General features: G+C 44.7%; 1 protein-coding gene and 1 pseudogene across 2 annotated transcripts; both read left to right on the forward strand.

The window, feature by feature from the left end:
* Positions 1-1912: 1912 nt before the first annotated feature.
* On the forward strand, positions 1913-25161 carry LOC310850054 (free fatty acid receptor 2 pseudogene; annotated as a pseudogene). The gene is made up of 2 exons (XR_014568730.1): positions 1913-2414; positions 23789-25161. The product of XR_014568730.1 is annotated as a free fatty acid receptor 2 pseudogene (transcript).
* LOC310850055 (free fatty acid receptor 2-like) lies at positions 14296-18176 on the forward strand. Its single transcript, XM_083751096.1, has 2 exons — positions 14296-14374; positions 16511-18176. Exon 2 carries the CDS (start codon positions 16522-16524, stop codon positions 17542-17544), a length of 1023 nt encoding a protein of 340 aa, XP_083607222.1. The 5' UTR covers positions 14296-14374; positions 16511-16521; the 3' UTR covers positions 17545-18176.
* Positions 25162-25864: the final 703 nt, after the last annotated feature.

Genomic DNA, 25864 nt, shown 5'->3' on the forward strand with positions numbered 1-25864 from the left:
ACTACTGTGGGTATACAAGTTGACTGTCTCCAGGCATTGTGGTCATCTGCAAGGTTTCCCACTTGGTGGGGTTGATGTTTGCCAGCCCTCGTGTTGCATTTGTGTGACCATACAGCAACAGGCCCAGCTCCCAGGGATCATAAGGAAGGAATAAAGACTCTGACAACGTTAAATGGAATTAAAATTAAGCCACAACTTTATTAAACTTCCGAATGTAGGAAGACCTTGGCTTATGCCTTGGGTGTGTATTCCTCCCAGCCCCCCAGCTGGGGGAACTGGGGCACATCAGGGTAAATGGGATATGGGGGTGCTCTGTGAGATGTAAGTGTAGCAGACAGCCCAGCCCATATCCCCGCACGGAGGGTAGTTCACTGACAATCTTTCAGTGTATGGCCAGTGACACCCATTATATATAACCCCTTTAAGAGGGGGTCCCTGGAATCACTGCCGCAGGGGGGTAAGTCACCACTTCATGCCCCTCCCCCCCATAGGGAAGAAAAGACTAAAGGATTCCACCCAAGGCCATAATCACTAAAGTTATGACAGATTTCTACGGGGAAGACAAAACCTGCCAATGCAGGAAAATTTCTTCTCGGTCCTTCAACAGCAACCAGCCATAGACCGTAGCAGCGCCCACTAAACAGGAAGAAAAAGTTAGCCTGCAAACAAGAAAACATTAAACTAAGGGAGGGTAGGGAGGGTGAATCTCCTAAGCTGACTGCCTAGATACTGTCAGCTCCACCCCCTTATATATAAGGGAGTGGCCCCACCTCCCAGCAATTGACTACTGAGGCTGGGTGTGAACCTCCAAAAATTAACACTGAGAGGCAGGCCAGGCCCTGTTTGCCAGTAAGTTCCCTGGGAACAGTAGCACCACGCACGATCCCGCAAAGGGCACCCACAATGTAAAGTGTGAGTGCTCATTTCAGACATCTTTGTTTTGTTTTTTAAAAATAATTTTTATTAATTTTCCAATAAAAGCAGCCAATCAACATGTCCACATCACAATCCAATTAAAAACAAAAAACTAAAATAAACAAAGACCAAATTGTAATCCAATTTTTGATTATTAATTTTTCGCAGAGTTGTTCCGCCGGTGGGCCTGGTGCCTGAAACCACCTCCCTGTAGAGCACCCATCATGACATCCACCTTGTCATACAGGTTTGGGGCCTCGTGACATGCTGGGACCCATTACTGTGCCTTGAACATTCAAGTTTGCTTGTGACTTCTTTGAAAACATAAATAAAGCCACAAACCACAATACATCCAACAACGGCAGATTTCTGTAAGAGAAACTATTTTAGTCTTTTGCATTACCCGTTTCCTTGAGGGATTGGAAGTGTTTGGAATCATATATCATTTGGGAAAGTGCAGGTTTGATAGATTCGGCTCCAAAGGAGACCTGATGGCATCAGTCACCCAGTCCTACCTTCCACACATGTTCTGCCACCCCCTACACACCAGGGAGTCCCTTTCCCCCAAATGTGCTTAGAATCCGCCCTTAGACCTTTGCACCAAACACTGAGAGGTCAAAAGGTGTTGTGATGTGGGGGGCTTTAAGAACAGCCTGTTGCTCAGGTCCTTGGCATCTTACACACATTTCCCACTCATGTGTTCAGGCCAAACACTTGTACTGTTTCTTCTTATATATATGGCATGAGTTCATTTTCTAACCAGGGAAGAGAAAAATAGTATCCATCATCATTTCTGTGTCTCCACTGAGACCTAGTGTAGTGGAGTGGTCAGTGCTGGATTAGGTCCTAAGAGACCAAGGTTCAAATCCCCACCCAACCATCAAGCTCACTGGTTGGACTTTGGCCAGTTGTTGCCTCTCAGCCTAACCTACCTCACAGGATTGTTGTGGGGATTAAATGGAGAGGGTGAGAACCACGTACGCCACCCTGAGCTCTTTGGAGAAGAAGGTGGGATATAAAAGCAAACAACAAGAAGAACAACTTTGTATAGTTTTCACCTCAATGGTCAGGTTACAGTGCGGAGAAATAAGGCTGGACTCTTGAATCTAGAGGCATCATTGATTCTAAAAAGTAGATTAAAAAGGCTGTGGGTGGCACCCTCTGCGTGCAGCTGAAATTGGATTCCTCCTCCGCCTCTTTTCTCCATCCAAGAGTTTGTTTCCCGGTTTTGAAACCAAGAAGTAAATTCCCTTGTGTTACAAGAGGAGACAGGTCAGCTTCCTGCTGCTGCTGCGCCTGTTGGGCTTCTTCTGTCAAATGATCACGAGTGATTCTACTGCACCAGGCAGGCTGCTTTCTTCTCTCCTTCAGGGCGTGGGAGCCGAGCAAAGCCTTTCGACTCCTGCGAGGGCAGAAGGTGGCTGGATCCATCGTGGAAGAAACCCTCGTCCATCGGTGGAGCAGAGACAGGCAGAGCAAAGTCTGAGCTTGCAGAGGAGGTGAGGAATAAAAACACTATTATTTATTAGTGATGGTTTCGATAGGGACTTTTGGAGAGTTCAGGGGGGCGCTTCAATATGAATCACAGTTATAAGCAGTGAAGAAGTCTTGTGGCGCATTAAAGACAAACAGGTTTACTGTGGCAAAAGCTTTCATGGGCTAGAGTCTCTCTCCCTTACCCGCGAGGCATGGAAATGTGATCCATGGCTGGCATTCTGCCAAAGTAGATGATATGTTAACTTATCTGAATTAAAGTTCTCTGGTGTTTGTTATTTAAATATCAGCCATAAAGTAAGCAGAATGGGGAGATGTGGAGTCAGAATCAGGACCTTTGTGCACAGGGAGGGTTGAATTAAAATTAAAATCCACCATTCTCCCACAAGCATCATTAGGAAGCTGTCATTGAGATCAGATGCATGAAGTTGGTATTATATGTGTGTATGGTCTATATCTATCTATCTATCATCTATCTATCTATCTATCTATCTATCTATCTATCTATCTATCTATCTATCTATCTATCTATCTATCATCTATCTATCTATCATCTATCTATCTATCTATCTATCTATCTATCTATCTATCTATCATCTATCTATCTATCTATCTATCTATCTATCTATCTATCATCTATCTATATCTATAATATAGATATTATAGATATCTACGAAAATCTACGAAAGCAAATATCTATAATATATCTATCTATATCTATCTATCATCTATCTATCTATCTATCTATCTATCTATCTATCTATCTATCTATCTATCTATATCTATCTCTATCTATCATCTATCTATCTATCTATCTATCTATCTATCTATCTATCTATCATCTATCTATCTATCATCTATCTATCTATCTATCTATCTATCTATCTATCTATCTATCATCTATCTATCTATCTATCTATCTATCTATCTATCTATCTATCATCTATCTATATCTATAATATAGATATTATAGATATCTACGAAAATCTACGAAAGCAAATATCTATAATATATCTATCTATATCTATCTATCATCTATCTATCTATCTATCTATCTATCTATCTATCTATCTATCTATCTATATCTATCTCTATCTATCATCTATCTATCTATCTATCTATCTATCTATCTATCTATCTATCTATCATCTATCTCTATCTATCTATCTATCTATCTATCTATCTATCTATCTATCTATCTATCTATCTATCATCTATCATCTATCTATCTATCATCTATCTATCTATCTATCTATCTATCTATCTATCTATCTATCTATCATCTATCTATCATCTATCTATCTAATCTATCTATAGAACTATAGAGTACTTGGCTAAGACTTGGGAGACTCAGGATGAAAACCCCATTCTGCCATAAAACCCCATTCTGCCACTGCGGACTAGCCTCCATTCCCTCTCCCAATTTCCTCTGAGGATTGTTGTGTATCTAGAATGTCCTTGGAGGAAGGATAGGGTCAAAACCTGCCCACTGACGGAAAGCCTCAGTGCATCTAACTAAATGGGTTCTAATCCATGAAGGGTTCTGCTGCAAGAAATCTGCCAGCCTTTTAAGATGTGCTAAGACTCTTTGCAGCAACACACCTCTGGAATATCTGTGTCTCACATCTTTCCATACAAAAATCTTGTAAAGTAGGTCAGTGTTCTTGTACCCATGTTGCAGAAGGAAGTGTTGATCCTGGATCTATGAAAGGAGGGAACAGCTTCCCTAAGTCCACCGAGTAGGAACTTTCAGCTGAGTTTCTCATTTTTGTATTCCTAAATTCAGCTCTCCACATTTCCACACCAGCTTGTATTTTTTTTTAAAGTTCTCATGAAAATTCAGCATCATTTTAGTGTGAATTTTTCCTAATATGCACATCTTGGTATGTAATTTTACCTAAGACACACACTTTTGCAAAGCAATTTCCTCTGATAAGATGCAGTTTTCTATGCTATGTCCACTAATATGTACATGTTTTGTGTATATTCCTTGGCTAGAGACACGCACTGCAAAATTCAAAGAATTTCGAAGGAGGGTGTTTTGGTTTGTGTAGAATTTCAAAAGGTGTGACTTTGCCTATTAATGTGAACTGTATCAAATTCTCGCCACAGTCTTACCATCAAGTGATTTCATGGCTGTGTCAAGAGTCAAATGGTGTACTGCCCAGGTTGTTGCAATCCTTTACCCACTTTCTTAGGAATAAACCAAATTTGAACTCAACAAGACTTACTTCTGAGTAGGCATGTCTAGGATTATATTGTCAGTTGTAATTGGTGCTGCAGTTAAATTTGTCCCCCTAACCATGAAACGCATTTCCCTTCTTCTGACTCACTTTAGAATTTTTCGACAGTGAAAATTTCAGACAGCGCTGAACTTTGAGCTTATTTTATCATTCCAAGGTGGCTACAGGCTGAGAGTGTTTTGTTCTTCCCAGTAAACATTTCTCAGGAACTCTGCAGCCACCCTGACTGCTGGGGCTGCCGGATCTGAAAAGCCCCAAGGGAAGAGTCAGCTCACATGCCCCAGCCATCTTAAAACCAATCTGACAAAAATCTTGCACTCCATCCATGAGAATTGCCCAAATATTTTCTTTCCTGCTTGATAACTTTTAAATGCAGAGAGAATGGTAAAAGGGAAAGAGAGAAAAATTCAGCACAGTGCTAGATATAACACTCCCCACACCAAGGGCATGAAACAATGAAATTGTATTTATATTTCCTAGGACATAGACAGAATGTGTGTGAAATCCATATAATTTTTGATGGCAACTGTCTTGAGTGAATAAAGATCTAAGGATTATTGGACTCAGAGGGTCAAACAGAGATCCAACCTCCCATTTTGTGGCTGTGTTTCCTAACTTTGAAGCAGCTACAGAAAGGGTTGTGAGGGTTTCTTTTGAATGGGGCAGCAATATTAGAGAAAAATGTATTTAGTTCAATCTTTCCACCCAGTGCCATTTTTTAAAAAAATATTTTTTATTGGTTTTTACAAGAACAAATTCATAAGGAAAAAGGAAAAAAAACTTTTAACATATCCATATACAAGATTCTCTGAATTTCGTGACTTCCCTCCATCTCCTGCAGGGTCCTTAAATCCCCCCCCCCCCAAAACTACATATCATTACATTCTCTACAGTTTTCATCTCTCTGAATTTTCCATCTTTTTCATTTCTTTACAAATTATTTTAAAGTCCAGCTAACGTTTTTGTTTACAATGGTCTCCTAAGTATGTTATGAATTTTCCCCATTCTTTGTTAAAGTCATTATCTTCTTGATTCCTGAGTGTTCCAGTCAGTTTTGCCATTTCAGCATAGTCCACCCAGTGCCATTTTCGAGATCTAAACTGTTTCCCAACTCCTTCCCAAACTTGATGCAAAAATACTGGCATCCCAACAACTGTGTGGGTTATGTTTCTTGTCTGTGGCGAGGTGAATAGAAGCTTGAGTGATTTTATCAGGAAAGTGCAGGGGAACTGGAGGAAGAAACACTTATCTCCCAGCTCCTCTGCCCTGATAAAAATCATAGCCCACTCCCCTTTTTAGGGGAGGGGGAGTTGAGAGATCTGATCACCAATCTCCTGTGCAGTTTCTGCCCTCAAGACCAGACTTGGAGAGGCTTCAATGAAAAGATTCTGCAGAGTGATTGCCTGCTCTGTATCCAATGAATTGCTGAAGCAAATCACAATGAACAGGGGCTGGTTGTCAAGACTTACAAAGGACTGGGCCAGGGCCAGCCTATCCATGAAACAAGGGGAGGCTACCACCTCAGGTAGTAGATCCAGACTCCAAGGAATTCATCGCCTGCTGCTTCTGCCCTAGCAGTGACAGCTGTGCCATGTTGCTTGGAGGCCGAATCTGACCGCCACCACACATGCCACCTCTGCAGAGGCCTCTTGGCGAATCAGAGGCACTGTTCATCTCCTCTCACCCTTGTTCCCAGTTTAGATCTCCACTCACTCACTCCTTCTTCCCTGGTGGCAGGCATGGAAAAGGGATGCCATTTTGCGGTTCACCTCAGGTGCCAAAATGTCTTGGGCCAGACCTGGGCTGTGAACAGGACTGATCAGCTGATTAGTGGTTCATAATCAGCTTTGTAGGCCAAGTGTGTGTGTGTGTGGGGGGGTGCTTGGTGGGTCCACAACCTGAAGGTTCCCTGTCCTTGCCCTGGGTACTTTCTATCACCATCTTCCTCCCAGAAATGGTTTTCTGGTGCATGAAAAAGTACCATAGAATTGTAGAGTTGGAACGGGTGATTAGGGTCATTTCCTAAGAACTTGGCCTCACTCATATCCTCGACAACAGACTTTGCAGGAGCTCAGTGACAGAAAGAGAGGGCTTTATTGCTGTAGGACATCACTAGAGTCCAGACCTTGAGGCATGGGGTTAATCTCTCACTTCAGAAAGGCTCTTGGGAGCTATGAAAGTAATATTTACTTGCGTATTTCTAAAAATATTTCTACGCCGCTATTCAAGAAATAAAAAATAAGTACTGGAGCAGTTTACGCCCATGATACATAAAACTGCACCATAAAAACCATATAAACATTTAATAACCAGAGATCACTTAAATATGGTAGGTTCTTAGTATTCTTAGTTGCCTGCATAAGCCTAGTGGAGCAGGCTGTAACAGAAGGTGAAGAAGGTTTCAGTGGAGCTGGGATTATAGAATTGTAGAGTTGGAAGGGACCAAAAGGACATCTAGTCCAACCCCCTGAAATGCAGGAATCTCAGCTAAAGCATCCATGACAGGTGGCCATCCAACCTCTGCTTAAACCCCTCCAATGAACAAGAGACCACCACCTTCAGAGGGAGTCCATTCCACTGTCGATTGGCTCTTGCTGTTGGAAAGTTCTTCCTGGGGTTTAGTTGGAATCTCCTTTCTTGTAACTTGAATCCATTTGTTTTGTTCCTAACCTCCGGAACAGGAGAAAACTAGCTTGCTCCATATTCTCGGCCAGATGCCCCCAACAGCAGTATGTACCAGCTGGAGCTTCCAAACCAGCCCTGCATTTTGATGCTCCCAAGTGTCTCCTGAGCTCGGAGTAAAGTGAAACTCGCCTTTCCCTTCTTTGAGTTCAGTGTATTTGTTAGAGAACTTGGGGAAATGAAGAAGGACCAGGTCTGCTGGTCTCTCTTATCCAGCATAAGCAAGGGCCTCCTCATCTCCTCTGTGTGATGAATAGAGTTGAAGGAAGGGAGTCTCCCATTCCATGATGGACACCCAAGGGCAGGCTGTCCCCAGAGAGTTATGGTTGCTTCTGGGGGACCAGAGGAACTGTTAATCACTGCATAGGCCAGGGATTGGAAACCTTTTCAGGCCAAAGGGCCACTTTCCCTTCTGGGCAACTTTCCAAGGGCCACATGCCAGTAGGGACAGTGCCAAAGCCTAATGTGGGTAGAGCAACAAATGCCCAATTTACCTTTGTACAGTAGGCTTGCTTCTATACACTCACCCATCCCTCTCTATCCTACACCCAGGAAAGGACACATTCTAGCTTGGCAAAAACACTCAAGAAGGGTGCCAAGCAGGGCAGGTGAAGGTCATGGCATAATGACTCTGGCATAATCAGAGGTCATTGTCAGGTTTCTGTCCCTCAAGGTGGCTGGCTTGATTGCCTGGTTCAAGGGCTAATTTATACAGGCATGTTCAGCACTTTCCGACTTCCATGGCAACACCTCCTTTCTCATCATTCCCTTTCGCAAATGCTGGATACCAAATACTTTCTGAGTGGGTGTATACTCATCAAAATACCTGATATTTAACAAGCATTTGCCATCCAATTATTTATCTGCAGCAGTCAGGGTTTGAGGCACGTAGTGATCCCCTTGTGACGGTTACACAATAGCTCACAGTAAATCTTGGGCTCACTTCACTTTTTCATTCACAGTGCAGGCTTATTCAGAAGTAAGGCCCCCTCCGTTTAATGGGGCTCCTCCCCCCTACCAAAGTGAGGGTGCATAGCAAGAGTCACCAACCTTTTTGGGCCCATGGGCCCATTTGCAAACTGGAGAAATTGGCATGCCCCCATCCCAAGCTCCAAGTGATAAAGGCCATATCTGCACCATACATTTAAAGCATCATCATCATTCCCCCAAAGAATCCTAGGAAGTCTCGTTTGCAAAAGGATGCTGAGAGCAGTGGCGGAGCTTCATGCTCCGGCACCGGTGGTGGAGAGCAGGCGGGGGCAAGGCGTGCCACCCAAAGGTGGGGTGCACGTTTTGGGGGTGGGCCGCCCAGAGTGGGTGGGGGACACAGCTGCAATGGAACCCCACTGGGATCCTGCTGCTGGGGGTACTGCACTTCCCCTGCCCCCTTCTTCCTCTGCCACTGGCTGAGAGTTGTTAGGAGATCCCTATTCCACTCCTGGAGCTACAATTCCCAGAGTTCCTTAGGAAGAGGGGTTGATTGTTCAAGCCCTCTAGGAAATGTAGCTAGGGGAGAGGTCTCTTAGCACCCCACCATTTAAAAATGACAGCTCCCAGGGTCAACCAAGGACTGTTTAAAGTGGCACGATACTGCTTTGAATGCGTAGTGCAGCTGGAGACCTAGGGCATCAAGGGACACAGCCAAATTCTCCATCTCCCTCCCAATTTGCAGCTGTCACGGTCAGTTCTACTCTGTCCCCAGGCATATTGCAGTCAACAAAGATGTCCTTCCTGGTGGCATTTACCCCAGGATGCTGTGAGGCTTATTTTGCATGTTCAAAACCACCATCAACAGGTGTGTGTCGTTTTCTGCATGGAGTGGCATATCTGAAGCGAGAGAAGGTGGAAGAAGAGCTGCCACATATCCAAACTTGTCATCCAGTTCGGACCTATCATTTGCATGCTCCCCAGACAAATATCTAAATGTACAAACCAAGTACATGGCATTATCTCATGTGCCATTTGTATCATTTTTGCCATGCTTCTTTTAATTGGGGGGGGGGGGGCTTTTCCTCATCCTGCTCTTCTGCCTTTAAAATCAGCCCAGCACACATTAAATTCAACAAGTGAAGCATTTTTTGGGGTGCAGAGCTAAGATAAAAGGGAAAAGCTTCACTTGCTGACCATCTCTCTCTCTCTCTCTCTCTCTCTCTCTCTCTCTCTCTCTCTCTCACACACACACACACACACACACACACACACACACCATCCTCCATCCTGGTGAACAAGGGGCTTCATTAGAATTCACGAACGTGTTTCGGTTGTGCAAAATAATTCAGAAAGGGTATGGACCAGGGCTTGTGAGAGGTCTGGCCTAAGGATATAGAGACCTCAAGGGTCTCCAGATATAGGGACCTCAAGGATCATATACATCCCCCCCCCCTTGCTCTACTTAAAAGCTTAGTGAGTGATAGGACTGTGCTGAAGCTCAAATCCCAAGCCAAACAGGGCATATTGGAAGGGATTTTGGTGTGAGTCAAGTTGGGCTGGGGCAGCCGCAGATTCCTGCAGGTTAAACTGGATGGCCCTGAGTGGTTCGGGGAACTCCAGAGGCACAAGGTGGAGAAACCTGAAAAAATGCCAAGGCTTACCTGACCACTGGATGCATCTTCTTGGGAGAAGACAGGCACCTGCTACCAGTGGCCTCTCTTTCCTGCTTTTTGCTCCGTCCCTGAAGCAGCACCCTTCACTCTCCACACATCAGATGCTGAGCAGCAGTTTCCCTGGATGAAAGCAAAACAGCACCCTACAAAACCGACCCCAACCCCAAACAAGCTCTCTGTTGGGGTGGAGGTGGGGAGATGCAGCCTCTACCCCCCTCCCTGCTCCCAGCTATACCTTTAATAAGGGATTTAGAAAACCTCTTATTCCACATTAGCCCCACCTCAAACTAATTTGGGACTGGATTTGAAGGAGGTGGTCTCTGGGTTGGCCCAAAGGGGTGGGAGATTGAGGTGAGGGAGGGAATGCACAGTCCTACAAAATGATATGGAAAAACCCTGCTGGAGACTCCACCAAAAGATAAGGGGGGGGGGGTGTGACACAGAAAGGCAATTTCTTTTTATTTTCTTTTTTGAAATAATTTTTATTTATAAAATTATAACACTACAACCATACACACCCACATTTAAAGATTCCTCCCAATCTCTGGACTTCCCACCTTCCCCTCTGTGGGTCCTATTGTTAACCTTTTCTACTGTATATTTTTCAATAGTTCATATTTTATATCTCTGTTATCTTCTACATTACAAGTGTTATTGCAATCCTGCTAATGTTTTCATCTGTTTGCAGTTGTCTCCAAGATAAATTATAAACATTTTCCCTTGTCAAAGCTTTGGTCTTCTTGGTTGCTGAGTCTGCCAGTCAGTTTTGCCATTTCGGCATAATCCAAGTTTAATTTTCCTTTCTTCTCTGGTAGGGACTTTATCTTCTTTCCATCTCTGGGCTAATAGTATCTGTACAGCTGTCATGGCATACATAAAACAGCCTTTTCTGCTCCCTTGGAATATCAGCACCTACAATTCCTAATAAAAAAGCCTCTTTTTAAAAAATAAAATAAAAGCTATTTTAAACATTTTCCCCAACTCATTATATATCATTTCCCAGAATGCTTTTGTTACCTTACAATACTACCATGTATGATAAAAGGTGCCTTCTTTTTCTTTACATTTCCAGCAGATATTTGTACCTGTCTTACACATTTTTGCTCACTTACTAGGAGTCAGATGCCATTGGTACATCATTTCCATATACAGTGGTACCTCGGGTTAAGTACTTAATTCGTTCCTGAAACTGTTCTTAACCTGAAGCGCCACTTTAGCTAATGGAGCCTCCAGCTGCTGCCGCGCCGCTGGAGCACGATTTCTGTTCTCATCCTTAAGCAAAGTTCTTGACCTGAAGCACTATTTCTGGGTTAGTAGAGTCTGTAACCTAAAGCATATGTAACCTGAAGCGTATGTAACCCGAGGAACCACTGTACAGTTTTCTTTCAGCGTACAGCACGCCAAAAATTTTAAATCAGTTTTCCACAACCTTCTGGAAAATCAGTTTCTGTGACAATTTGTGTGTGTGTGTGTGAGGGTTTAACCATAGCAGTTGTTGGCTCTTTCTTCATCATCTGCATCTTGAGCAGCAGGTGAAAATGAAACAGGCTGACTGGGAAGCGAGAGGCTCTGCCAAGGTTCTCAAAACAAGCGAGGGGACGTGTATTCATGAACAATTTTACAAGCCGGGACTCTAGCTGGGTATTGTACAAAAGCGTTCTATTCCCAGTGTGTTTACATTCAGGCTCCTAGCTTTTCACTTTCCCCCAAGGGATTGTATTGACTTCCCGTCCCATGATTTATCCCTCAGAGACACTAATGGATAAATAATTCCCCTCACTTGGGAGGCGATCCCTCCTCCTCCACCACACACTGTTTAGACTGGAGACAAGCAACAGCAGCAGCAGAGAGGTGTGCTGGGAGAAGCTTGAGGGGGAGATGGGAAGCAATGTCAGCAGCGGGAAGGCAGACACAGAAGGTCTAAGTTTCTGGGGTCCCTTGCAGGGCCAGCCAGGCCTTTTGGTGTATGTCTGCCAATTTAAAAGATTGCACTGGCTGCCCATATAATTTAAAAGCTTGCACCGGTTGCCAGGCCAGATTACAAGGCTCTTAACATAGGCTTACCAGATGTCCCCGGTTCCCGGGGACAGTCCCTGGATTTGCAAATCTGTCCCTGAACAAATTGCGTCCCTGGAATGTCCCCATGTTTGCAAATCTGTCCTCAGGAAATGCGGCAGTGGCAGCCTCAGCAGCCTGGAACCAGCCTGGTAGCGCAGTTGGCTCTGGCTGGCTTCAGGAGTTGCTCGCTGCTCACTGCCGCCGCCACTGCCGAAGGGGAACCGGGGACGTCCAGGTGTACAGATCTCCTGCCCCCATTCCCATTTGTTTTGATGGATTGGGGGAGGCTCGGGAGTCATGGGCAGGCGGGCGAGTGTTGCCCAGGAGGGGCACATGTTTTCTCTGCCAGGCAAGGTGCAAAGCCCTTCTTTTGCACCCTGTGAAACATAAATGTGCAGAGTTTTTTTTTTAAAAAAACTGGGCAACAGCCGCCTGCCTGTGATTCCCAGGCCTCCCCCATTCTCTCAAAACAAAGGGGGAAGGGGGCAGGAGACTAGGGGCTCGGGAGTCAAGGGCAGGGGGCACACTGTTGCCCAGTTTTTTTAAAACTCTGCACATTTATGTTTCACAGGGTGCAAAAGAAGGGCTTTGCACCTTTATAAAATATGCATGTGTGCTTGGACCCAGGGTCTTTTGCCTCACCATCCCCACTACTGACTCCCTGTTGCTACTCAGCTTAAAAAAATAAAAAGTGTCCCTGGATAAATTGGGGGGGGGGAATCTGGTAACCATATCTTAACAGTGTTTGTCCTGGCATTTATTCCACTTTCCTTCTTCAGCTCAGGGTTTGAGCCCCCACGATCAGCTTTTACTTGCCACTCCCATGCTAGGTAAGGAATATAGTTCAGGACTTTTGCAATGGCTCAGGTGATGGCTCAAAACAGGCTCATTAAAAGAAAATTAATGTCACCTTTCCCAGGTTTTGTCATAACAGGACGCCTTTATGATGGATGCATTCCTGGGTGGAATTTAGTTTAGTGGAGACCGCGAGAATGAAAAAATCTAGTATATTAAGATGGATTACTAGGATAAAAACAAAGATGAAGTATTTGCTGAAAGACCTATCTGAACTAGAATACAAAGAGGGGAAGTGTGAGGAGGTCAAGGAAATAAGTTAAAGAAAGAAAAATATGTAAAGGTTTGATTTGTTTTATTTCTTTTTGATTGTATGTATTTTTAATTTTTTGTTCTCTTTTTTATCTTTTCTTGGATGTATTATTTTCTTTTCTTTTTGTAACCTTTAAAATTTGAATAAATATTATATATATATATATATATATATATATATATATATGCAGGTTTTGGTGTCCTTACCATTGTTTTCCATATATAACAAACCCCCGTATATAAGATGCCCCCTATTTTGGGGGACACAAAATTAAGAAAATGGGGGGAGATTTCCCAGAGTTGTTGAGCTTTTTTGGGGGAGAATTGCCCATCTGAACAACACTTCCTATCACAAACAATGCAAAAGCAACCAAACATCTGACCGGGCATCCGCTGCAGCAGCCAATCAAAACAAGGCCTGGACACAGCCAACAATCACCCGCAAGACTGCCTATGACAATCTCCAGCTCCCGGCAGCAACCAATCCCCCTGCACTACCCATCTATAAGATGAGTCAAATTTTTCAACATTAAGTTAACGGGAAATATCCTTGACATATACACAGAAAAGTTCAGTACAGTGGTACCTCGGGTTAAGTACTTAATTTGTTCCGGAGGTCCGTTCTTAAACTGAAACTGTTCTTAACCTGAAGCACCACCTTAGCTAATGGGATCTCCCACTGCTGCCGTGCCGCCGGAGCACAATTTCTGTTCTCATCCTGAAGCAAAGTTCTTAACCCAAGGTACTATTTCTGGGTTAGTGGAGTCTGTAACCTGAAGCGTATGTAACCTGAGGTACCACTGTACTCTCATTTGGCTACAAGTAGTTTAGAAGAATAGCCACCACCCTGGTACCCAATTGACGGATTTGCTTGTGCCTCTGTACAACTCTTTTCCAGTGGATCTTTCGTTTTGCATATGGATGTTGTGATATGCAGACCACAGATGTCTGGTCCCATTATTCTGCTCTTTTCTTATTAGAGTTATGCAAACATTTCCCCTCTGGGGGAATAATTGAATTCTTTGCTAACCTGTGAGCAGTTCACTTTTTCAGTTGATTCCTGATGCAAATAAACTCTGAATAATATATACTATTAGATATCAGGGAGGCCTGCTATCTTTTCCCCCGGAGGCAGAAGCAGCTGGAGGCCATCAGTGGAGGAGATGAGCTGTCCACCTTGCCCTGGTCCACAGAGGCCTTCATTCGCTGCTCCCAATTAAGCTGGTGTTTCCCCATCTCTTGCCAGCAGAGAGAAGCCTGCACCATCCCTGTGTGAGTGACTGACAGAGGGAGTTGGGACTATATTGCTTCCTGGGCTGACTCAAGCCGAGGCAAACTGCCGGTGGTGAACCCAAAGGATGAGAAGAAAAGGGCATGCACAATTGGGGGATCTGCTTGGGCAGAGCACAAGAGTCGCCTCTTTAAACACTGGAGACTGTTATTATTTTTACTCTTATTTTATTTGTTGTTGTTGTTGTTTAGTTGTTTAGTCGTGTCCGACTCTTCGTGACCCCATGGACCAGAGAACGCCAGGCACCTCTGTCCTCCACTGCCTCCCGCAGTTTGGTCAAACTCATGCTGGTAACCTCGAAAACACTATCCAACCATCTCGTCCTCTGTCGTCCCCTTCTCCTTGTGCCCTCCATCTTTCCCGACATCAGGGTCTTCTTCAGGGAGTCTTCTCTTCTCATGAGGTGGCCAAAGTACTGGAGCCTCAGCTTCACAATCTGTCCTTCCAATGAGCACTCAGGGTTGATTTCCTTCAGTATGGAGAGGTTTGATCTTCCTGCAGTCCATGGGACTCTCAAGAGTCTCCTCCAGCACCATAATTCAAAAGCATCAATTCTTCGGCGATCAGCCTTCTTTATGGTCCAGCTCTCACTTCCATACATCACTACTGGGAAAACCATAGCTTTAACTATACGAACCTTTGTTGGCAAGGTGATGTCTCTACTTCTCAAGATGCTGTCTAGGCCTGTCATTGCCCTTTTCCCAAGAAGCGGGCGTCTTTTAATTTCATGACTGCTGTCACCATCTGCAGTGATCACTGGGCCCAAGAAAGTAAAATCTCTCACTACCTCCATTTCTTCCCCTTCTATTTGCCAGGAGGTGATGGGACCAGTGGCCATGATCTTCGTTTTTTTGATGTTGAGCTTCAGACCATATTTTGCGCTCTCCTCTTGCTTATTTTATTAGTTAATTAATTTATATATCACCCTATACCCAGAGGTCTCAGGGAAGTTCAAGGATTAAAATCTGGTATTGGTTGTGCTCGCTTGCTTTGTTTCTCCTTTCTTTTCCTACAAAGATGGTCTTTGCTTAATTATAAATTTGCAGTCAGGTTGTTTAATATTGTTGAATTTCCAAGAGGGAGGGAAAGATGGTTTCCACGAGGGAGTTGCAGTGGTTTATTTCTCCTCCTTTCCAAATCAGTTTGCAAGTTTTAATTTTTTAAAAAGTCCACATTAAAATTCAGGCTATTTTTTACTACTGTATGCATTTATATGCACATTCTCCAGTAATCTATGCATATTGTACTCATTTCTTGGTTGAGGAAATGCACTGCAAAATTCAGAGATGTGCAAATTTTGGAGGATGTCTTCACCATTCCATGAGATCTCAATCAAATTTATCCTCCTGACGTGGCCCTCTAGAAGTTGTATTTGTTATTTTAATCATTGAATTTATATCCGACCTTTCCTTCCAGGGACCTCTGCTGGTATGCATAGTTCTCCCCATTTTTATTTAATCCCTACAACAACTCTGTCAGGTAGGTTACCCTGAGAGGCAGCAACTGGCCAAAGTCCATCCAGTGGGGATTTGAACGTTGGTCTCCTATGCTCTGCACCAGTGTTCCCCAACCTTGGGCCTCCAGCTGTTTTTGGACTACAACTCCCATCATCCTTGACCACTGGTCTTGCTAGCGAGGGATGATGGGAGTTGTAGTCCAAAAACAGCTGGAGGCCCAAGGTTGGGGAACACTGCTCTACACCACACTGGCTGGACTATACAGTGGTACATCGGGTTAAGAACATAATTTGTTCCAGAAGTCCATTCTTAACCTGAAACCGTTCTTGACCTGAGGTGCCACTTTAGCTAATGTGGCATCCCGCTGCCACCACGCCACTGCCGCGTGATTTCTATTCTCATCCTGAGGTAAAGTTCTTAACTCAAGGTACTATTTCAAGTTTGGCAGAGTCTGTAACCTGAAGCGTCTGTAACCCGAGGTACCAGTGTAGTTACCACTAGCCCCAGCCAGTAGGGTTAAAGGTCAAAGGTGATGGGAATTGTGTAGTTCATTGTAACATGGGGGGGGGGTGTCCAGCCCTGGTTGAGAGTGAGATAAATTGGGGTTTTGTGGGGCAGTACCCTTGCATAGGTAAAGCAAAGCCTTTATTTATTTTTCAGGTACTGAAAGGATGTCGTTATACAATGCCATGGTCCTTGCCGTCTACATCTTTGCCTTCCTGGCTGGCCTCCCTGCCAACCTCCTGGCCTTCTACACATTCCAAGCCAAGGTGCGCCAGAAGGCAACCCCAATAGAAATCCTCTTGTTCAATTTGACTGTGTCTGATGTCATCCTGCTCCTCTTTCTGCCCTTCAAGATGGTGGAGGCTGCTTCGGACATGACGTGGCCTCTGCCCATGTTCCTTTGCCCTCTGACCAACTTCTGTTACTACAGCAGCATCTACATCAGCACTCTGTTCCTCATGGCCATCAGCGTGGAGCGCTACCTGGGCGTTGCCTATCCTATCAGGTACAAGTTGAACCGGAGGCCAATGTATGCAGTGTTTGCCAGCATCTTGTTCTGGTTCCTCGCCTGCTCCCATTGCAGCATTGTCTACATCGTGGAACTCGCGGTGCCAGACCATGATAACGAAACCATCTCCAACTCTGCCAACGCCTCCAAATGTTATGAGAGTTTCTCCCCCAACCAGCTTGACATCCTCCTCCCTGTCCGCCTGGAGCTCTGCATCACCCTCTTCTTCCTCCCTTTCCTCATCACCCTTTTTTGCTATGTCAACTTAGTCCGCATCCTAACTTCCTTGCCTAACATCCATGCCCGCAGGAAGCAACGGGCTGTGGGGCTCGCTGTGGCTACTTTGCTCAACTTTGCGGTCTGCTTTGCTCCCTACAACATCTCCCACATTGTGGGCTTCATCCAGAATGAGAGTCCTTCCTGGAGGGTGTATGCTTTGCTCCTTAGCACCCTCAACGCTTCCATGGACCCAGCAATCTTCTACTTCTCCTCCACTGCCATCCAACAAACCTTTGCCAAATGTTTTTCCGGCCTGGGACGCAAGTTCCATGCCATCATGCCATGGTGTTACCAGTCTTGCGGGTTCTGCTGTGACATTGAGATAGACAACAGTGGGGTTGATAAATCTTCTATTTCTAACCTGGGGGAGCTACCTTCTGAAAGGATTGTGAGGGGCTGGTAGCCTGCTTTGACCATACTTTGGGACTTGGAATGAAAGAGGATGTCCATATGGAGAAATGAAGGACCTTCGTACCTGTGCTTCTCAGCAGACCTTTGCAAACTCCACCGAGTTTCAGCCTCTAATACATATGGAAGGTCAGCATGGCGTTTCTCCACAGATGACTGAAAGGCTTACTGAAAGCAATGGTTGGCCTATGTAATGTGCTTCAGAGGACTAAATGAAGCCTTTTGGCTTGCCTAGGGAGTAAAGATGCATGGTCAACACCACAGAAGGAACCTTCTGTCAGTTCATGAATCACTCCACCTCCCAGTTGCCAGAGAAGTAGCTGAGAGAGAAGCTACCTCTTCAGAACTCCCCCTTTTGACAGGGGAACCTTAGTTCTGGTGGCCAGTGGTGGCCCACACTGCCTCTGCCTAGCCCTTGGAACTATGCAGGCCACACCCATCACTGGTCTTGCTCTGCTCCCTCCTATAGCCATTTTATGTGGCTGGAATGTTTGATAATACCTTGTTTCCCTAGCTGGAGGATGGAGAAGGACCGATTTCTTTTAAACCATTTTGAATGTTGTGTTTTAAATGGTTGTGACCCACCCTGGGAAAATGATACATAATAAATCTAATTTTTAATGATAATGTGTGACTGGCCACACCCATCTTTGCCACACCTGCCACTGGCACATAGCCTCCAGAGGGCTGCCCAACAGGAAAGGTGGCCCCCAGACTGAGAAAAGTGCCCATCTCTAACCTATGTGAGCTAATCTATTTGCTACAAAAGCAACATTGGCCCCCATTTCACAGTTGACACCTTGTCCTTGGCCTTCATCTGCTACTGCTGTTTATTGTACTGAAGCTCAGACTTTGCACAGGCCTTCTGAAGATCTGAACTCTGGACTATAAGTGAGGTGTGTGTGTTGTGTTGTTCTGTTGTGTGTGTGTGCCTTCCCCTTCTCAGGGTAACTGCTCACATTTTGTTTTCCAAGAATGCTCTGAATGAATGAATGAATGAATTACCGTATTTTTCACTCTATAGGACGCACTTTCCCCCCTCCAAAAATTAAGGGGAAATGCGTGTGCGTCCTATGGAGCGAATGCAGGCTCCTTGGCTTCAGCGATAGTAACATGAAGCCTCTGTGCTCCGGAGGCTTCGCGTTGCTTTCGCTGAAGCCTGGAGAGTGAGAGGGGTCGGTGGCTACCCCTGAAGCCTTTGAAGCACAGCGGGACATCGCGATGCGCTCCAAAGGCTTTGGGTTCCTTTTGCTGAAGCTGGGAGAACAAGACTCTCCTGGCTTCAGCAGAGAGGGAGAGCTGCGCAGCGCCCCTTCAGCAAAGTGGGAGGAGAAATGGAAGGGGCTCCGTTTCTCCTGCCGCTTCACTGAAGGGGCGCTGAGCAGAGAGGGGAAGAATCCCCCCCTGTTCTCCCTCTCCTATGGTCCAGTGCGTCCTATAGAGCGAAAAATACAGTAATTAATTAATGAATCTGGCACATCTCTATGGCAGTGCTTGTGAACTGTCCATGTGCTTCGAAAGCAATTTGGCCTCTGGCATCGAGGGCTGCTGTTCAAGAAAAACACACCCAGAGTCCCTTCAGCATCATGGAACTAATCACAAAATCCTTTGTATCCTGATCACTAACTTCTGGTTCCAGTCCCTTTCCTCAGTTTGCTGGCATCTGCAGATGCAGTTGCTTATTCCATTTAGGGGGCGATCCTATGACAAGATCCACTAGAATGAGAAGCTTGGGATGTGGTGGAGCTAATTCCCAGCTCGGCTGAGCTCAGCTGACATTAAGTCCCGAATCCCAGCTCAGTTGAAGATACACCAGCACCCCTTGCTCATATTGACTAAGACTAAGCTTAGCTGGCTGAGCTGAGCCTGGTGTAAGGCCCCTCAAAAGGAGGGTTTAAGTGGTGTGGCAGGGGCCATACCAGAGGGAGGGCATTTAGTCTGGATCCTAAGCTTGGCCATGTGATGATTTTCAATGCTTGATTTCTGAGGGCCTTCTCAGTAGTTGTGCCCGCCCTGTGGAACATCCTCCCATCAGATGTCAAGGAAATAAACAACCATCTGACTTTTAGAAGACATCTGAAGGCAGCCCTGTATAGGGAAGTTTCTAATGTTTGATGTTTTATTGTATGTTTAATATTCTGTTGGGAGCCTCCCAGAGTGACTAGGGAAAGCCAGCCAGATGGGTGGGGTATAAATAATAATAATAATAATAATAATAATAATAATAATAATAATAATAATAATAATAATAATAACGGCAGAGCAGCAGCAGGAGCCTCACTCCTGAATGCGGTTTGGATCTGGTGTAACTTTGCACTGGCTTTGTGTTACACCTTCTACTTGTGCCTAGGAATGCTCCCTTATTCTACTAAGAAGTGTGTCTTTTGATTTGTCTTTTTCTCCGGGAGCTCCCTGTTTTTCAAACTGCATTTTGAGTTGATTTGCTGCATCCTTTCCTGCTGCCTTTTCAGACTTGCTGTATCTGAGCAGGAAGTGGAGCTAAATAAATACAGTTAAATAAATATACAGTTCAGCTAAATAAACCCTATAGCGTAGGGACGTCTGCTGATGGGCAGAAGCTGAGGCAGTCAATCTGTCTCTGGACTGAGCTGGAGGCTCACACAACCGAGTGCTTCTCCTCACAAAAATAAGAATAAATCCTGAATATAGAAAGGTAGCTTGCTGGAGATAAGTAATCCTGATCCAGCAGGCTCTTCTTATGTTCTTATGGCTACACACATGCCAAAGCAATGGTCTGCAAGGAAAGAAGGGTTGGGGGGGGGGGGGGATTTGATTCATTTTGCATTTATACATGAACCTGTTTGATTTCAGAAGCAATACGTAAACTGAGACTCAGACATCCTTCAAAATCCATATCTTCTCTGAATCTTCCAATGCTATTCTCCAGCAGTGGAATTTCTTTAAAAATGCATAGTCCTGGGAGGAAATGCTTGAAAACATGCACATTGGTGAAAATATCACACAGAAGTGTATTATCAGTGGAGAACTGCTTTGCAAAAGTATGAATATTAGGCAAAATTGCATATGGATATACAGTGGTACCTCAGGTTAAGTACTTAATTCATTCCGGAGGTCCGTTCTTAACCTGAAACTGTTCTTAACCTGAAGCACCACTTTAGCTAATGGGGCCTCCTGCTGCTGAAATGCCGCTGGAGCCTGATTTCTGTTCTCATCCTGAAGCAAGGTTCTTAACCTGAAGCACTATTTCTGGGTTAGCAGAGTCTGTAACCTGAAGCATATGTAACCTGAGGTACCACTGTATGTCAGGTGACATTTGAACTGATATTCTGAATTTTAATGAGGACTTTAAAAAAAATAAATCAAAAATTAATGTGGGAATGTGGAGACTTGAATGTGAGCCTGGAAAAAAAAATGAAATGGACATATATGCCTATCCCTCCCCGTGAGTTCCAAATGGCTGGAGCTGACCTTTAGGAACTGGAGAGTTTGTTTGTTACCTCTGAGTTTGAAAATAAATTAAAAACCTGGACTCCTGCAGAAGATTTATTTCCCTTCCCAATTTAAAATCAGAGTACTACTGACAATATGCCTAGTGCTCCCTCTGAAAAAGCTTTTAAAAACAACAACACCCAAATGAAAACAAACAATAATGGAGAATAAATAGCGTGAAAAAACACAATTACTCTCATTTGGCTATGTGTAGTTTAGGAGCATAGCCACCACCCTTGTGCCTAAGAGAATCCAGTTCTGGAGATGTATTTGAAGAGCAGAATACCTGGCTACATGCAAATCAGGACCAAGATTACGAGAACACAAAGAGCAGCTATGCTGTTGGCAGCACACTGTAAAACATTTTTCCCATCTCCCCTGAAGTTCCTGCCTTTTCCTGCTCAGATAAAGGAGGTAGGGAAGATTATGGCTTCCCTTGAACCAAAACTAATCTACCCCATACACTGTAGTCTAGATAGACTTACAAACCTGCAACATGTTATAATAATTTACATGGGGGGGGCTGTGTTGGGGGGACAGGTGGCCTGCTTGGCTGTTAATGGATGCTGAATGCTGTTAGGAGCTGATAGGTAAAACGTGCAAAAAGGCAAACAAACCTTATGCAAACATCAGTAAAAAACAAAAATGCATTATATCAGGAAAATTCTTTTTCGACACAACCAATTTTTCGTCTCTTACACAAAATTCCATACAAAAACATGTCTCTTAGAGAAATTCCCACCACATGATCCTTTATGAAAAATGAGTGTGATCTGGAAATCAGAAGTGGATTTAAGGGCATGCAACCAGTCAGGTCTCCCTTGGGGGCTACTGCAGGGGGCACCATAACTAAGATGTAGAATGGAAGGTGAGAGGCAAGCGGAGGCAGATTTTGGCGTCATACAGGGTGCCAGTGAGACCCCAAGGTCTGCCACTTTGGAAGTGTAGAGGACTGAAGATTGGGGAAACGTGAAACTGAGAGAAACCAAATTGATGGATTTGCTTGTGCCTCCGTAGAACTCTTGTTCGTTGACTTCTTTTCCAGTGGATTTATTGTTTTGCATATGGATGTTGTGATATGCAGACGACAGATGTCTGGTCTCATTATTCTGCTGTATCCTTATTAGAGTTATGCAAACATTTCCCGTCTGGATGAATAATGGAATTCTTTGCTAACCTGTGAGCAATTCACTTTTTCAGTTGATTCCTGATGCAAATAAACTCTGAATAATATATACTGTTAGATATCAGGGAGGCCTGCTATCTTTTCCCCCGGAGGCAGAAGCAGCTGGAGGCCATCAGTGGAGGAGATGAGCTGTCCACCTCGCCCTGGTCCACAGTGGCCTTCATTCGCTGCTCCCAATTAAGCTGGTGTTTCCCCATCTCTTGCCAGCAGAGAGAAGCCTGCACCATCCCTGTGTGAGTGACTGACCGAGGGGGTTGGGACTATATTGCTTCCTGGGCTGACTCAAGCCGAGGCAAATTGCTGGTGGTGAACCCAAAGGATGAGAAGAAAAGGGCATGCACAATTGGGGGATCTGCTTGGGCAGAGCGCAAGAGTCACCTCCTTAAACATTTGGAGATTATTATTTTTATTCCTATTTTATCAGTTAATGAATTTATATCTCGCCCTATACCCGGAGGTCTCAGGGCAGTTCAAGGATTAAAATCTGGTATTGGTATTGGTTGTGCTTGCTTGCTTTGTTTCTCCTTTCTTCTCCTATGCTGATGGTCTTTGCTTAATTATAAATTTGCAGTCAGGTTGCTTAATATTGTTGAATTTCCAAGAGGAAGGGAAAGATGTGTCTGGGACAGGACCAGCCAAGGGAGTTGCAGTGATTTATTTCTCCTCCTTTCCAAATCAGCTTGCAATTTTTAATTTTTTAAAAAGTCCTCATTAAAATTCAGGCTATTTTTACTATTACAGTCATACCTCATGTTACGTTTGCTTCATGTTACGTTCTTTCAGGTTATGTCCCGGGGCGACCCGGAAGTACCAGAAAGGGTTACTTCTGGGTTTCGCCACTCGCGCATGCACAGAAGCGCAAAAATGATGTCACACGCATGCGCAGAAGCGGCTAATCGCAACCTGCGTGTGTGCACATGCGCCGCTGCGGCTTGTGCTCTTTTCATGTTGTGAATGGGCCTCTGGAACAGATCCCATTCGCAACCAGAGGTACCACTGTACATGCATTTATATGCACATTCTCCAGTAATCTATGCATATTGTACTCATTTCTTGGTTGAGTAAATGCACTGCAAAATTCAGAGATGTGCAAATTTTGGAGGATGGCTTCCTTTCGGTTCACCATTTAATGAGATCTCAGTCAAATGTATCCTCCTGATGTGGCCCTCTAGAAGTTGTATTTGTTATTTTATTCATTGCATTCATTTTCGTCCTTATCTTCCAAGGATCTCTGCTGGTATGCATAGTTCTCCCCATTTTTATTTAATCCCCACAACAACTCTGTGAGGTACATTACCCAGAGAGGCAGCAACTGGCCAAAGTCCACCCAGTGAGAGTTTCCTGGTTGAGTGGGGATTTCAACGTTGGTCTCCTACGCTCTACACCACACTGGCTGGACTATAGTTCCCACTAGCCCCAGAAAGCAGGGTTAAAGGTCAAGGGTGATGGGAATTGTGTAGTTCATTGTAACATCTGGGGGGGGGGCACAGGTTCTCCAGCCCTGGTTGAGAGTGAGATGAATTGGGGTTTCAAGGGGCAGTATCCCTGCATAGGTAAAGCAATGTCTATATTTATTTTGCAGGTACAGAAATGATGTCGTTATACAACATCATGGTCCTTGCTGTCTACATCTTTGCCTTCCTGGCTGGCCTCCCTGCCAACCTCCTGGCCTTCTACACATTCCAAGCCAAGGTGCGCCAGAAGGCAACCCCAATAGAAATCCTCTTGTTCAACTTGACTGTGTCTGATGTCATCCTGCTCCTCTTTCTGCCCTTCAAGATAGTGGAGGCCGCTTCGGACATGACATGGCCTCTGCCCATGTTCCTTTGCCCTCTCACCAACTTCTGTTACTACAGCAGCATCTACATCAGCACTCTGTTCCTCATGGCCATCAGCGTGGAGCGCTACCTGGGCGTTGCCTATCCTATCAGGTACAAGTTGAACCGGAGGCCAATGTATGCAGTGTTTGCCAGCATCTTGTTCTGGTTCCTCGCCTGCTCCCACTGCAGCATCATCTACATTGTGGAACTCTCGGTGCCAGGCCATAATAACGAAACCAACCCCAACTCTGCCAATGCCTCCAAATGTTACGAGAATTTCTCCGCCAACCAGCTCCACATCCTCCTCCCTGTCCGCCTGGAGCTCTGCATCACCCTCTTCTTCCTCCCTTTCCTCATCACCCTTTTCTGCTACGTCAACTTAGTCCGCATCCTAGCCTCCTTGCCCAACATCCACACCCGCAGGAAGAAACGGGCTGTGGGGATCACTGTTACCACTTTGATCAACTTTGCCATCTGCTTTGCTCCCTTCAACATCTCCCACATTGTGGGCTTCATCCAGAATGAGAGTCCTTCCTGGAGGGTTCATGCTTTGCTCCTTAGCACCCTCAGTGCTTCTATGGACCCAGCAATCTTCTACTTCTCCTCCACTGCCATCCAACAAAACTTAGCCAAATGTTTTTCCAGCCTGGGGCACAAGATCCATGCCATCATGCCATGGTGTTACCAGTTTTGCGGGTTCTGCTGTGAGATTGAGATAGACAACAGTGGGGTTGATAAATCTTCTACTTCTAACCTGGGGGAGCTGCCTTCTGAAAGGATTGTGAGAGGCTAGTAGCCTGCTTTGACCATACTTTGGGACTTGGAATGAAAGAGGATGTCCATATGGAGAAATGAAGGACCTTCTTTCCTGTGCTTCTCAGCAGACTTTTGCAAACTCCACTGAGTTTCAGCCTCTAATACATATGGAAGGTCAGCATGGAGTTTCTCCACAGATGACTGAAAGGGTTACTGAAAGCAATGGTTGGCCTATGTAATGTGCTTCAGAGGACTAAATGAAGCCTTTTGGCTTGCCTAGGGAGTAAAGATGCGTGGTCAACACCACAGAAGGAACCTTCTGTCAGTTCATGAATCACTCCACCTCCCAGTTGCCAGAGAAGGAGCTGAGGGAGAAGCTACCTCTTCAGAACTCCCTCTTTTGACAGAGGAACCTTAGTTCTGGTGGCCATCACTGGTCTTGTCCTGCTCCCTCCTATAGCAATTTTATGTGGCTGGAATGTGTGATAATACCTCTTTTCCCTAGCTGGAGGATGGAGAAGGACTGATTGGTTTTAAACAATTGTGAATGTGATGTTTTAAATGGTTGTGACCCATCCTGGGGAAATGATGCATAATAAATCTAATAATGTATGATAATGTATAACTGGCCACACCCATCTTTGCCACACCTGCCACTGGCACATAGCCTCCAGAGGGCTGCCCAACAGGAAAGGTGGCCCCCAGACTGAGAAAAGTGCCCCTTCTAACCTATGTGAGCTGGTCTATTTGCTAGAAAAGCAACATTGGCCCCCATTTTGCAGTTGACACCTTGGCCTTGGCCTTCATCTGCTACTGCTGGTTATGGTACTGAAGCTCAGACTTTGCCCAGGCCTTCTCAAGATTTGAGTTCTGGACAATTAGCAAGGATACGCAGTGCTCCCCCCCTCCGTTTATTTATTTATTTATGAATAAATTTTATTTGCTTTATACATGTTACATTCAGAAAAAACTCAGTTGTACAAATAATAAAGAGAGTAAACATGATACATGTTATCTTAACTTGACCTGCGACAAAACTAACATATACCGAAGCATGAATAATAAAATGAAAAATACCTAAG

The sequence above is a fragment of the Podarcis gaigeae genome (assembly GCF_964106915.1).
Source record: "Podarcis gaigeae genome assembly, chromosome: 8".
Taxonomy (NCBI): Eukaryota; Metazoa; Chordata; class Lepidosauria; order Squamata; family Lacertidae; genus Podarcis; species Podarcis gaigeae.

What these genes read in the sequence shown, in the direction of transcription:
- LOC310850055 (XM_083751096.1), top strand. Translation starts at nt 16,522, where the DNA reads ATGTCGTTATACAATGCCATGGTCCTTGCCGTCTACATCTTTGCCTTC.